The 14,567-nt window shown below is 35.6% G+C and overlaps 1 protein-coding gene across 5 annotated transcripts in view; it reads left to right on the top strand.

Annotated features, from left to right (window-relative positions):
• Positions 1–14,567, top strand: part of LOC137217862 (lysine-specific demethylase 6A-like) — a 163,793-nt gene that overhangs the window by 102,813 nt on the left and 46,413 nt on the right. For 4 of the 5 annotated variants that reach the window (XM_067724852.1, XM_067724851.1, XM_067724854.1 and 1 more), the window contains 3 exons: positions 555–650; positions 1,956–2,051; positions 2,663–2,953. In XM_067724852.1, the coding sequence (XP_067580953.1) occupies positions 555–650; positions 1,956–2,051; positions 2,663–2,953 (483 nt within the window). The remainder of the gene's footprint in view (positions 1–554; positions 651–1,955; positions 2,052–2,662; positions 2,954–14,567) is intronic. The other variant, XM_067724853.1, reaches the window with a different exon arrangement.

The following is a 14,567-nucleotide window of genomic DNA, read 5'->3' as shown; positions in this document are numbered from 1 at the left end:
TTTAGAGAAATGGAAAATCCCAATCAGAAGTGAAGCTAAAAGTCTGTAATTGTGCCTGTCTTAAATTTTAAACTATGTACATCAGAGATTGAAAAGGTTTTGTTATTTTGCTATTATAAGCAGTATTTCCTACCCTGAAATTGTAGCATCATTTATAGAAAGTATTGATAGAAATATAGAAAGTAGTGATAACTTTATGTTCATCAAGTCATTTTATTCATTTCCCTGCTTTTATGAATTTAATGTACTTTATATCACCACTTCAGACGTTAAAATAAATTAAGTGTTGGATATAATGGATAACCTGTTAGAGTTTTGAGTCATTTTTAGATATGAGCCTTTTAAGGTGAAGTTAAAGAATGAATGACAATTCAAATTCATAATTTTCCAAATTGATTATGCATTAAAAAAATTTTTTAACGATTTTAAAAGATAAGCTTTATTTATGTGTAAATACTCCAATTCCTAGTCATTTGGTATCTCACTAGTCATAATTATTGGTGTATGAGTTTTAACCAAGTATTTTTTAATTTTTACAAATAAATTTTCCTCAGAATAGTTCTGAGAACTGGAATAGTGACCATACTGTTTCACATACTTCAGTACAGCAACAAGTTCATTCATGGTGTCTGACACCACAGAAATTACAGGTATGAAATATTCTTTTGACGGTTTTAACACCATGTTTCAATGCAGTCGAGGTAGTAAACTTTAAGCTTTTCTGGGTATTCTTAAAATTGAATGGCAGTAAGCCATTCAAACATGACGTAAATTAAAACGAACATAAGTATAATGAACCTACATTTTCCAGAGGAATAGAGATAATTCATTTTTGTTTTTTACCTTTTTAAAACAAGCAATATATTCATATGTTTGAAATTTAAGAATTATTAGAGGGCTTCCCTGGTAGCACAGTGGTTAAGAATCTGCCTGCCAGTGCAGCAGACACAGGTTTGAGCCCTGGTCCGGGAGGATCCCACATGACACAGGGTAACTAAGCCCATGCCCCACAACTACTGAGCCCTAGAGCCCACGAGCCACAACTACTGAACCCGCATGCTACAACTGCTGAAGCCTGCGTGCCTAGAGCCCATGCTCCCCAACAAGAAAAGCCACTGCAATGAGCAGCCTGCGTACCACAGCGAAGAGTGGCCCCCGCTCGCCGCAACTGGAGAAAGCCCACGCATGGCAACAAAGACCCAACTCGGCCAAAAATAAATAAATAAATAAATTTATTTTAAAAACCCCGAATTATTAGAATATAGGGTGCACAGGTATAAAGAGTCCTTCCAGTTCCTGCCTCCATCCACTTAATTTCCCTTTCCTACAAATAATCAAAAGTTTGTTTTGTTTTTTTGTTTTGTTACTAGAGATACATTGTACATGTACAAGAAAATATGCTGGTCTCATAGATTGCCTTTTGTCTTTTATTCAAATGTAGGTAGAATGCTATGTGTAAGTATCAGGACCTTGTCTTCCCTCCTGGCTCACTTTCTCCAAAGATGTATCTTTGAGACCTTTTCATGTCTTTGTATCACTTCCTTGTTCTTTTATGGCTACATAATATTACATTTTAAAATTCCTCGGAAGCCACATTTTATTCAACTGGTTTTCTATTGTTGGACTTTTATATCATTTCCAGTATTTTATAAACGATGTTGCTCTTAATTAGCATTGCTGTTATAACACATCTTACAGTTAAACAGCTTTCTCTTTGAAGATTGTGATTTCCTGTCCATGTATTTAACTCAAAACATAAAAATTACCTTCCTTGGATGAATTCTTGTGTTTTTACTTTTTCTTAGCTTTTTGTAAGGACTTCATTTTGGGACTGATTACTTTTGGTTAGAGATCACTGTGTTTCACTTCAAAAGTTCTGTGTTTGTAATCTTTTCAGTGACACTTTGCCTGATAGTGACTTATTTATTTTTTTGAATACTTTTTCATTTTTCCAGCACTTGGAACAGCTGCGCGTAAATAGAGACAGTTTAAATCCGGCACAGAAACTGATTCTGGGACAGTTGGAAACTCAACTTGTCTTAATGCAACAAGTATGTATACCATTTTCATTCCGATATTTATCATTATGTTAAGTATTTTTCTTGAATACAATATATTTTTAGAGTTTAATACATATTTCTACTTCCTATGTGTAGTCAATAGAATTTATATATCTGAGCTTTAAATATCACTAGTGGACAGTTCACTTTCTTTAAATAGCCACAAATTAGTTTAGAAAATAACAGCTAGTATTTTACGTTTTTTTGCATATTTCCAGTGTGTTCCGTAGGCTTACTTTTATTTTTTTATAATGAACAAAATATTCATACTGAGGTGGAGATGTTTTAAGGATTGTTATCAGGGATTTGGTATAAATGTAATGGAATGGCTGTTTGAAATCCCCTAGTTTATGATGGGAAATAAGGCCTATAAATTACTAAGTTATAATTTTCAGTGCTTTTCTTTTGCCCTTATACCACTAATGAGAGCTTTCTTTAGCATATAGTGAAAAAGGTTGTGCTTTACCCATATGAACATAGCATTTTATTTCTAAAATGTATGTTTTTTAATCTAGCGAGATTAATTTTTTTGATTAAGTTAGGAATGTATTGATTATACATTTCAAAGTCATACAAACAGGTTTTCGTTTTTGTTTTTGAAGATGAGACAAACAGGACAAACTGCTGTTCTACCCAGAGTACCTAGTGTCTCTCAGCTTGAAGTACCTTTGTCCAGTGGACCTTTTTCTGCAGGCAATACTCCTTGCGGCACATCAAAAACGCTAGGGAGTACGGACACGATTTTGGTAGGCGATAATTATATAACAGGAAGGGGAAGTAATGGAAATGTGCCTTATCTGCAGCAAAACACACTCACTCTACCTCATAACTGCACAAACCTGACCAGCAGCACAGAAGAGCCATGGAGAAAACAGCTATCTAACTCCACTCAGGTAAAAGAAAGATTAGCTGCTTTGTTTGTTCTTATATAGTAGGTTTTTCTTTAACTTGTATACATTTTGAAGAGAAGAAATTAAAATATAAGAAATATTATCTTTAAAAACTAATTTTAAATAATTCACAATTATCTGAGAATTTTGTTAACACTATTAATACTACATTGTCAGCTCATCTGTGCACGTGAGTTACTTCCTTATCCAGTGTAAATTAATATACGTAAATTAGGTTATTAGAGATAAAGGCAAAGAAGGAAGAAAGAACAGCCTTATAATTCTTTTAAATCCTGTTGCTTAATGAATTAAGACATCATGACCATGTTTTTTAATTGCAGTTATTTAATAACTGGAAGTATTTTCTGCATATAATAAGTGCTCTGCCAGTTGTGAAGTGTTTATTTTAATGTGGTAAAAAGACTGATAAGGTTTCACCAACCATAAATTACAATAAAATGTGACTTGCATTATGCAGAGAAAGTAGCTTAGGTGAGAACCAAGATGTTACAGTCACAGAAAACAGAATTTAAAAGCAGAAAGGTAGTACAGATGTGGCTACAGTGTAGTTTATGAAGAGGGAACGCAAGGGATGCAGCTTAATTTGTGAAGGGCAAATGGGAGTTATTAAAAGTTTTGATGTAGAGATAGGAATTTCTTAAACACCCTCTTCTTTAAATTTATTAATTGACTACATTTTAGAACACTTCTTAAGTGGTTTATAGGAAATTGAGCCAAAAATACAAAAAGTCCCCCAAAGTTCCCAATCCATGGTTTCCGCTATCCTGAACATCTCGTAGTAATGTGGTACATTAATTACAAGTGCTAAGACAATATTAATACTTCATTGTTAATTAACCCCCATAATTTACATTCTGATGCACTCTGTTGCACATTGTGTAGGTTTTCACCGGTGTGTATGACTTGCAACCCCTTCACAGAAGAACAAAGTAGAGTCACTGTCCTAAATGTATCCTGTGCTCCATCTCTTTATTTCTCCTGCCTCCCTTAAATGTGGAGAAACCACAGATACTCTTATTGTCTATATAGTTGCCTTCTCCAGAATGTTATAGTGTAAAGCTATTATAAAAATTCACATGCAGATTTGTGTGGACCTAACTTCTCAGCTTATTTAGGCAAAAACTGAGGAGCATGATTATTGGATCATATTGTTAGACTACTATCAATACTTCTGTAAGAAACTGATAACTGTCTTCTAAAACAGGGTCCCCAGCCCCCGGGCCAAGGACTGGTACTGGTCCGTGGCATGTTAGGAACCAGGCTGCATAGCAGGAGGTGAGCAGTGGGCAAGTGAATGAAGCTCCATCTGTATTTACAGCTGCTCCACATAACTTACATTACCACCTGAGCTCTGCCTCCTGTCAGATCAGTGGCAGCATTAGATTCTCATAGGAGCGCGAACCCTACTGTGAACTGCACATGTGAAGGATCTAGATTTCACGTTCTTTATGAGAATTAATGCCTGATAATCTGAGGTAAAGCTGAGGCGGTGATGTTAGTGCTGGGGAGCACCTGCAAATACAGATTATCATTAGCAGAGAGGTTTGACTGCACAGAGACCATAATAAATCGTTTGCAGACATATCAAACCCCTATCAGTGAGTGGCAAGTGAAAACAAGCTCAGGGCTCCCACTGATTCTGCATTATAGTGAGTTGTATAATTATTTTATTATATATTATAATGTAATAATACAAAGAAAGTGCACAGTACATGTGATGCGTAGGAATCATCCTTCTCTCCTCCCCTGTGGAAAAAGTGTCAAAAGGTTTGGGGACTGCTGTTCTAAAGGGACTTTGATGGTCATTTGCCTCTCACAGTGACTGAGGCTTCTTTTTGCTCTAGCTTCTCCCACCAATTGAGAGTTGCTTATTTAATTCAGGCAGATACAAAGTACCATAGGTTGGGTGGTTTATAAACAACAGACATGTATTTGTTATACTTCTGGAGTCTGAAAAGTCCAAGATCAAGCCATCAGCAAATTATGATGTCTTTTGAGGGCCCTCAACCTTTTTCATAGTCAGATTTCTCATAGATAGCAAAGGATCAGCCTCAGTGGTTTGTTTTATAAGGCACACAGATTCCTTTCGTAAAGCCTCTGCACTTTTAAGCTCATCACCACTAAAGGCCTGCCTCCAGATACCATCAAGACAGAATTTCAACATAACATTTCTGGGGACACGTTCAGTTGATGGCCTTAGTGTTTTGGATTTTAGTAACACTAAAAGAGAGGTAGGGGTATCTCATTTTTAAAATTTACTATTGCTAATGATTTTTTTTTTTTTTTTTTTTTTGCGGTACAGGGGCCTCTCACTGTTGTGGCCTCTCCCATTGCGGAGCACAGGCTCCAGACGCGCAGGCTTAGCAGCCGTGGCTCACGGGCCCAGCCGCTTCGCGGCATGTGGGGTCTCCCTGGACCGGGGCACGAACCCGTGTCCCCTGCATCGGCAGGCGGACTCTCAACCACTGCACCACCAGGGAAGCCCCGCTAATAATTTTTGAAGCATCTTTACATATGCTTATTTGCCATCTGTATATGTGCCTTGGGGAGCTGTTTGTTTACCTCTTTCGCCCATTTTATTATTGGGTGGTTCATTTAACTATTAGGTATTAATAGCTTTCCCCCCTGTATTTTGGGTAACAGTTTTTAATAAGATATGTCTTTTTAAATATAGTTTCCCTATCTCCATTTGTCTTCTCACTCTATGATAGTGTCTTTCATAGAGTAGAAGTTTTAAATTTTAATAATGTCCAGCTTATCAATTCTTTTTCATGACCATATGTTAGAAGTATATCTAAAAAGTTATCGCCATGCCCAAGGTATCTAGACTTTTCCCTTATGTTACCTTATGTTACCTATGTAGTTTCATACTTTTGCATTTTACATTTAAGTCTGTGACCCACTTTGAGTTAATTTTTGTGAATAGTGTAAGATGTGTGCAAAGGTTCATTTTTTCAAATGTGGATTCTCATTTGTTCCAGCACCACTTGTTCAAAAGACAATCTCTAATTCATTGTGTTACCTCTGCTCTGTTGTCAAAGATCAGTTGACTGTATTTCTGTGGGTTTATTTATCTGGTGTATGTTTTTTTCCATTGATCATTTGTCCTTTTTTTTTTTTTTTTGCCAATACCATTCTCCCATGATTAGTTTAGCTTTATACTAAATCATGAAATAAAGTTGTGTCAGTCCTCCAAATTTGTTCTTCAATAATGTGTTGGATATTTTGGTCTTTTGTGTCTTCATATAAACTCGAGAATCACTTTGTTAACATTTATAAAAATAATGGTGGAATTTTAATTTGCGTGCATTGAATCCATAAACTGAGATTGTAAGAACTGATATCTTTTTTTTTTTTTTTTTAACATCTTTATTGGGGTATAATTGCTTTACAATGGTGTGTTAGTTTCTGCTTTGTAACAAAGTGAATCAGTTATACATATACATATGTTCCCATATCTCTTCCCTCTTGCGTCTCCCTCCCTCCCACCCTCCCCATCCCACCCCTCCAGGCTGTCACAAAGCACCGAGCCAATATCCCTGTGCCTTGCGGCTGCTTCCCACTAGCTATCTATCTTACTACGTTTGTTAGTGTGTACATGTCCATGACTCTCCCTCGCCCCGTCACTGCTCACCCTTCCCCCTCCCCATAACCCCAAGTCCGTTCTCTAGGAGGTCTGCGTCTTTATTCCTGCCTTACCCCTAGGTTCTTCATGACATTTTTTTTTCTTAAATTCCATATATATGTGTTAGCATACGGTATTTGTCTTTCTCTTTCTGACTTACTTCACTGTGTATGACAGACTCTAGGTCTATCCACCTCATTACAAATAGCTCAATTTCGTTTCTTTTTATGGCTGAGTAATATTCCATTGTATATATGTGCCACATCTTCTTTATCCATTCATCCGATGATGGGCACTTAGGTTGTTTCCATCTCTGGGCTATTGTAAATAGAGCTGCAATGAACATTTTGGTACATGACTCTTTTTGAATTTCGGTTTTCTCAGGGTATATGCCCAGTAGTGGGATTGCTGGGTCATATGGTAGTTCTATTTGTAGTTTTTTAAGGAACCTCCATACTGTTCTCCATAGTGGCTGAACCAATTCACATTCCCACCAGCAGTGCAAGAGGGTTCCCTTTTCTCCACACCATCTCCAGCATTTATTGTTTCCAGATTTTTTGATGATGGCCATTCTGACTGGTGTGAGATGATATCTCATTGTAGTTTTGATTTGCATTTCTCTAATGATTAATGATGTTGAGCATTCTTTCATGTGTTTGTTGGCAGTCTGTATATCTTCTCTGGAGAAATGTCTATTTAGGTCTTCTGCCCATTTTTGGATTGGGTTGTTTGTTTTTTTGTTATTGAGCTACATGAGCTGCTTGTAAATTTTGGAGATGAATCCTTTGTCAGTTGCTTCATTTGCAAATATTTCTCCCATTCTGAGGGTTGTCTTTTGGTCTTGTTTATGGTTTCCTTTGCTGTGCAAAAGCTTTGAAGTTTCATTAGGTCCCATTTGTGTACTTTTGTTTTTATTTCCATTACTCTAGAAGGTGGGTCAAAAAGGATCTTGCTGTGATTTATGTCATAGAGTGTTCTGCCTATGTTTTCCTCTAAGAGTTTGATAGTTTCTGGCCTTACATTTAGGTCTTTAATCCATTTTGAGCTTATTTTTCTGTATGGTGTTAGGGAGTGATCTAATCTCATACTTTTACATGTACCTGTCCAGTTTTCCCAGCACCACTTATTGAAGAGGCTGTCCTTTCTCCGCTGTACATTCCTGCCACCTTTATCAAAGATAAGGTGTCCATATGTTCGTGGGTTTATCTCTGGGCTTTCTAGCCTCTTCCATTGATCTTTCTGTTTTTGTGCCAGTACCATACTGTCTTGATTACTGTACCTTTGTAGTATAGTCTGAAGTCAGGGAGCCTGATTCCTCCAGCTCCTTTTTTCGTTCTCAAGATTGCTTTGGCTATTCGGGGTCTTTTGTGTTTCCATACAAATTGCGAAATTTTTTGTTCTAGTTCTGTGAAAAATGCCAGTGGTAGTTTGATAGGGACTGCATTGAATCTGTAGATTGCTTTGGGTGGTAGAGTCATTTTCAGAATGTTGATTCTTCCAATCCAAGAACATGGTATATCTCTCCATCTATTTGTATCATCTTTAATTTCTTTCATCAGTGTCTTACAATTTTCTGCATACAGGTCTTTTGTCTCCTTAGGTAGGTTTATTCCTAGATATTTTATTCTTTTTGTTGCATTGGTAAATGGGAGTGTTTTCTTGATTTCACTTTCAGATTTTTCATCATTAGTGTATAGGAATGCCAGAGATTTCTGTGCATTAATTTTGTATCCTGCTACTTTACCAAATTCATTGATTAGCTCTAGTAGTTTTCTGGTAGCATCTTTAGGATTCTCTATGTATAGTATCATGTCATCTGCAAACAGTGACAGCTTTACTTCTTCTTTTCTGATATGGATTCCTTTTATTTCCTTTTCTTCTCTGATTGCTGTGGCTAAAACTTCCAAAACTATGTTGAATAAGAGTGGTGAGAGTGGGCAACCTTGTCTTGTTCCTGATCTTAGTGGAAATGCTTTCAGTTTTTCACCATTGAGGACGATGTTGGCTGTGGGCTTGTCATATATGGCTTTTATTATGTTGAGGAAAGTTCCCTCTATGCCTACTTTCTGCAGGGTTTTTTATCATAAATTGGTGTTGAATTTTGTCAAAAGCTTTCTCTGCATCTATTGAGATGATCATATGGTTTTTCTCCTTCAGTTTGTTAATATGGTTTATCACATTGATAGATTTGTGTATATTGAAGAATCCTTGCATTCCTGGAATAAACCCCACTTGATCCTTTTAATGTGCTGTTGCATTCTGTTTGCTAGTATTTTGTTGAGGATTTTTGCATCTGTGTTCATCAGTGATATTGGCCTGTAGTTTTCTTTCTTTGTGACATCCTTGTCTGGTTTTGGTATCAAGGTAATGGTGGCCTCGTAGAAGGAATTTGGGAGTGTTCCTCCCTTAGTAGTCTCTTTTGATGCTTTGTATTTCTGTGGTGTCCATTGTAACTTCTATTTTTCACTTCTAATTATATTGATTTGAGTCCTCTCCCTCTTTTTCTTGATGAGTCTGGCTAAAGGTTTATTATCAATTTTGTTTATCTTCTCAAAGAACCAGCTTTTAGTTTTACTTTTCTCTGCTGTTGTTTTGTTTCTATTTCATTTATTTCTGCTGTGATCTTTAGGATTTCTTTCCTTCTACAAACTTTGGGTTTTGTTAGTTCTTCCTTCTCTAGTTCCTTTAGCTTTAAGGTTGATTGTTTATTTGAGATTCTTTTAGTTTCTTGAGGTAGTATTATATTGCTATAAAACTGCCTCTTAGACCTGCATTTGTTGCATCCCATACATTTTGGATGGTCATGTCTTTGTTGTCATTTGTCTCTAGGTTTTTTTTTTTTAAATTTATTTACTTTATTTATTTTTGGCTGTGTTTTGTCTTCATTCCTGTGTGTGGCCATTCTTTGTTGTGGAGAGCAGGGGCTACTCTTTTTGGCAGTGTGTGGGCTTCTCATTGTGGTGGCTTCTGTTGCTGCATAGCACGGGCTCTAGGCACACGGGTTTCAGTAGTTGCAGCATGTGGGCTCAGTAGTTGTGGCTCACAGGCTCTAGAGCACAGGCTCAATAGTTGTGGGGCACAGACTTAGATGCTCCGCGGCATGTGGAATCTTTCTGGACCAGGGCTTGAACCTGTGTCCCCTGCATTGTCAGGTGTATTCTCAACTACTGCACCACCAGGGAAGCCCTCTAGGTAATTTTTGATTTCCTCTTTGTTTTCTTTAGCGATATCTTGGTTATTTAGTAATATATTGTTTAGCCTCCATGTGTTTGTGTTTTTTACGTTTTTTCCCTGTAATTTATTTCTAATCTCATAGCGTTGTGGTCAGAAAAGATGCCTGATGTGATTTCAGTTTTTTAAAATTTACCAAGGCTTGATTTGTGACCCAAGATGTGATCTATCCTGGAGAATGTTCCACGTGCACTTTAGAAGAAAGTGTAATCTGCTGTTTTTGGATGGAATGTCCTATAAATATCAATTAAATCTGTCTGACCTATTGTGTCATTTAAAGCTTCTGTTTCCTTATTTATTTTCATTTTGGATGTTCTGTCCATTGGTGAAAGTGAGGTGTTAAAGTCCCCCACTATTATTGTGTTGCTGTCAATTTCCTCTTTTAAAGCTGTTAACATTTGCCTTATGTATTGAGGTGCTCCTATGTTGGTTGCATGTATATCTATAATTGTTATATCTTCTTCTTGGACTGTTCCCTTGATCATTATGTAGTGTCCTTATTTGTCTCCTGTAACATTCTTTATTTGAAAGTCTATTTCGTCTGATACAAGTATTGCTTCTCCAGGTTTCTTTTGATTTCCATTTGCATGGAATAGCTTTTTTTCCATCCCCTTACTTTCAGTCTGTATGTGTACCTAGGACTGAAGTGGATCTCTTGAAGACAGCATATATTTGTGTCTTGTTTTTGTATCCATTCAGCGAGCCTGTTGTCTTTTCGTTAGGAGATTTAATCCACTCACATATAAGGTACCTATCAATATGTATTTTTCTGTTATCATTTTCTTAATTGTTTTCGGTTTGTTTTTGTAGGTCCTTTTCTTCTCTTGTGTTTCCCACTTAGAGAAGTTTCTTTAGCATTTGTGGTAGCGCTCTTTGGGGGTGCTGAATTCTCTTAGCTTTCGCTTGTCTGTAAAGCATTTGATTTCTCCATCAAATCTGAAAGAGATCCTTGCTGGGTAGAGTGATCTTTGTTGTAGGTCCTTTCCTTTCATCACTTTAAATATATTGTGCCACTCTCTTCCAGCTTGTAGAGTTTTTGCTGAGAAATAGCTGTTAACCTATGAGAGTTCCCTTGTATGTTTTTTGTTAGTTTTGTCTTGTTGCTTTTAATAATTTTGTCTTTAATTTCTGTCAGTTTGATTACTGTCCATCTTGGTGTGTTTCTTCTTGGGTTTATCCTGCCTTGGACTCTGTGCACTTCCTGGTCTTGGGTGGGCATTTCCTTTCCCATGTTAGGGAAGTTTTCGTCTATAATCTCTTCAAATATTTTCTCAGGCCCTTTCTGTGTCTCTTCTGCCTTGGGACCCCTATAATGCGAATGTTGGTGCATTTATTGTTGTCCCAGAGGTCTCTTAGGCTGTCTTCATTTCTTTTCTTTTTTTTTCTTTATTCTGTTTGGCGGCAGTGAGTTTTCCACCATTCTGGCTTCTAGGTCACTTATCTGTTCTTATGCCTCAGTTAATCTGCTGTTGATTCCTTCTAGTGTATTTTTCATTGCAGTTACTCTATTGTTCATCTCTGTTTGTTAGTTCTTTAATTCTTTTAGGTCTTTGTTAAACATTTCTTGCATGTTCTTAATCTTTGCCTCCATTCTTTTCCCGAGGTCCTGGATCATCTTCACTATCATTATTCTGAATTGTTTTTCTGTAAGGTTGCCTATCTCCACTTCATGTAGTTGTTTTTTCGGGGTTTTATCTCGTTCCTTCATATGGTGCATAGTTTTCTGCCTTTTCATTTTGTCTGCCTTTCTGTGAATGTGGTTTTTGTTGCACAAGCTGCAGGATTGTAGTTATTCTTGCTTTTGCCATTTGCCCTCTTCTATTTTCAATTTTATTGACTTTATTTTTAATTCTTAACACTTCTTATGCTCTTACAATGGATTTAATTTGCTGCTATTTTGGATTTAATTTTGTTTTATAGTGGAAACTTAAATGATTCTTTTCTTTTTCTGTCATATGTATTGATTTCTGTAAATTTCCCGCCAGCAACTAGTTTGAGTGCATCTCACAAATTTTATGAGATTGTGTTTTCATGTTCAAGATGGCCAGTATGGCTGAGTATTGTGACCTAGGGATGGATAAATAGCTTTATTAGTTTTGAGTAAGAACGGTTAGGTAGACCTTTTTTTACTTATATCCATGTTTATAAAGATACTGAGTTTCAGTTTTTGTGAGGGGGAAAATGTATGAGAGCTTTGAATGGATGACTGATATGTGTTTATTTTTCTCTAATAGTCTGTTGAGGTACAGTTTATGTACACTTTAATAAACCTATTCAAATAATAGACACACAACAAAATATATTTGGTAAATGTTATTGTTGTATGTCTGTTGCTGTAATGCTGTTTAAAGAAGTTTCTTCATAAGTTGCAATCCATTCCTTCTTTAGTCCCTGTCCTTGGGAACCAAAAATTTGCTTTATGTCTTTAACATTTACTTTTATGGGGATCAAAATGAACAGAATCCTACCTTTTCGTGTATGTGGTGCTTTATTATTGCATTGCATGAATATATTTTATTTTTTAATCTATTTATTAACTTAGAATTTGTCTTTTCTGCTTTCAGTCATAAAAATTATCAGCAGTGCTGATATGAACATTTGTATAAAAATCTTTATGTGAATATGTTTTCATTTCTATATCTTGGAGTCTGTATGAGTGGAGTCCCTGAGTTAGATGATAAAATGTTTAAACTGTTTAAGGATTTTCTGAACTCATATCCAAGTGACTGAACCATTTTCATTCCTAATAGAAATGTATGAGGCCACACTTATTCCATATACTTGTCAACACCTGATATTGATAGTTTTTTATTCTAGCTGTATAATGGTTCTTGATAAGGTTTAATTTATATATTTCTAGTAACTAATATTTCCATGTGCTTATTTGCAGTTTTTGTATTTAGGCCTTTTTTAAAAATGATGATGATGTAAATTTCATTATGTTTTGAGTGCAAGTTTTGTTTGAGACATAGGTTTTGCAAGAGACATAGGTTTTACAAATATATCTTTCTGTTGTTTAAGTTGTATTTTCACTTTGTTAGTAATGTCTTTTAAAATGGAAAAATTTAATTTTGCTGAAGATCTTTTTTCAAAGGTTTTAAAGTTTAATGTTTTTATTATTACATATAAGAAATCCTTGCCAAAACCAAGGTTTGAAAATTTTTCTGCTGTATCCTGTTATAGAATATTTACAGTTCTATTTCACACTTCTGTTTTTTTTTTGAGTTAGTATTTGTATATTTTGTCTGTGAATATCCAGTTATTTCAGCATAATTTATGAAAAACTTTTATTCTTTCCACCTTGCCAACTTAGTCAGAAACTAACTTACCACGTTTTTAAATTTTTTTTAACTGTTTTGTTCTGCTAATCAATATTATTTTTCTTAATAATCCTATATTGTCTTTATCACTGTAACTTTATGTTTTGGAATTTGGATGATATAGCTCTAACATGTTAGTTATTTTAAAAGTTGATTTGATTTTGCTATCTTTTTTGTACCTTCATATAATTTTTTGGCTCAGCATGTTGGTTTGTACCAAAAGTGCCTACTGGCATTTAGTAGGGATTGTGTTGTATATATAAGTCAAATTATTAATTTTTCTGAGCCATGAACATAGTAGCTTTCCATTTACTTAGTTCTCTTTTGTCAGCCATGTTTTTATGTGATTATGAATACAGTTATATTCTTGATTTATGTTCAAATCATTTCCTTAAGGTATTTTGTAATTACTGTTGTAATTTCCTGATTTGGGGTATTTAGAATTCTGTTTATTAATCAGAATTTCATTATTTCTGAGATTTTATTATTTTTGATCCATTTCATTCAGGGAATGTATTTTGTATGATTTTAATTCTTATAATTTTAGTAAGAGTTGTTTTTTCTCCTAGACAGTCATGTGAACTTGAAAAGTAATGTGTTTTTTGGTATTATTAACACCAACTTGCATTGGTTACTGTTTGCACTAAATATCATTTGTCATTCCTTTACTTTCAGCATTTTTATATCTTTGAAGTTAAATGTCTCTTACATACTGCATATAGTGGGATATTAATGTTTTTAACCAGTCTGACAGTCTTTGCTCATTGGCGGGGAGAATGTTCAGTCTATTTGTGTTTAATGTTGTTGTTAACGTTGTCTTAATTTCCACTGCCTCCTTTGTTCTTTGTTTTCTAGCTATGTCCCATCTGTTTTCTGATCTTCTCTTCCATACTTACTGCCTTTTTTGTGTTTGGCAAATATTTGTTGGTATATCTTTGAATTATTTAAATATAGAATAGCAGCTTTCATTTTGTCTGCCTTCTTTATGATTTTATTGCCATGTGTATTAATAAATGTGTATAAAGCTAATAATGCAGTGTTTCGATTGCTTTAACATTTGTATGTTTAAAAGAAAAGTAATTTAAAATAATATACACACACACAGTCTTTTACATCTATCAACATTTTAAAATTTCTTCTGCTGTTCCTTTTTTGTGTTCCTGAGGTATTATGTAATGTCATTTGCTTTCAGCTGAATTATTTGTTAGTTTTTGTTTGTTTGTTTGTTTGGTTGGTTTTTTTTTGCTGTACTCGGGCCACTCACTGTTGTGGCCTTTCGCATTGCGGAGCACAGGCTCCGGACACGCAGGCTCAGTGGCCATGGCTCACGGGCCCAGCCCCTCCACGGCATGTGGGATCTTCCCGGACCGGGGCTTGAACCCATGTCCCCTGCATCGGCAGGCGGACTCTCAACCACTGC

This window comes from Pseudorca crassidens, chromosome Y (assembly GCF_039906515.1).
Source record: "Pseudorca crassidens isolate mPseCra1 chromosome Y, mPseCra1.hap1, whole genome shotgun sequence".
NCBI classification, from domain to species: domain Eukaryota; kingdom Metazoa; phylum Chordata; class Mammalia; order Artiodactyla; family Delphinidae; genus Pseudorca; species Pseudorca crassidens.
Note: the sequence above shows the minus strand (reverse complement) of the source record. Positions and strands in the feature narration are given on the sequence as shown.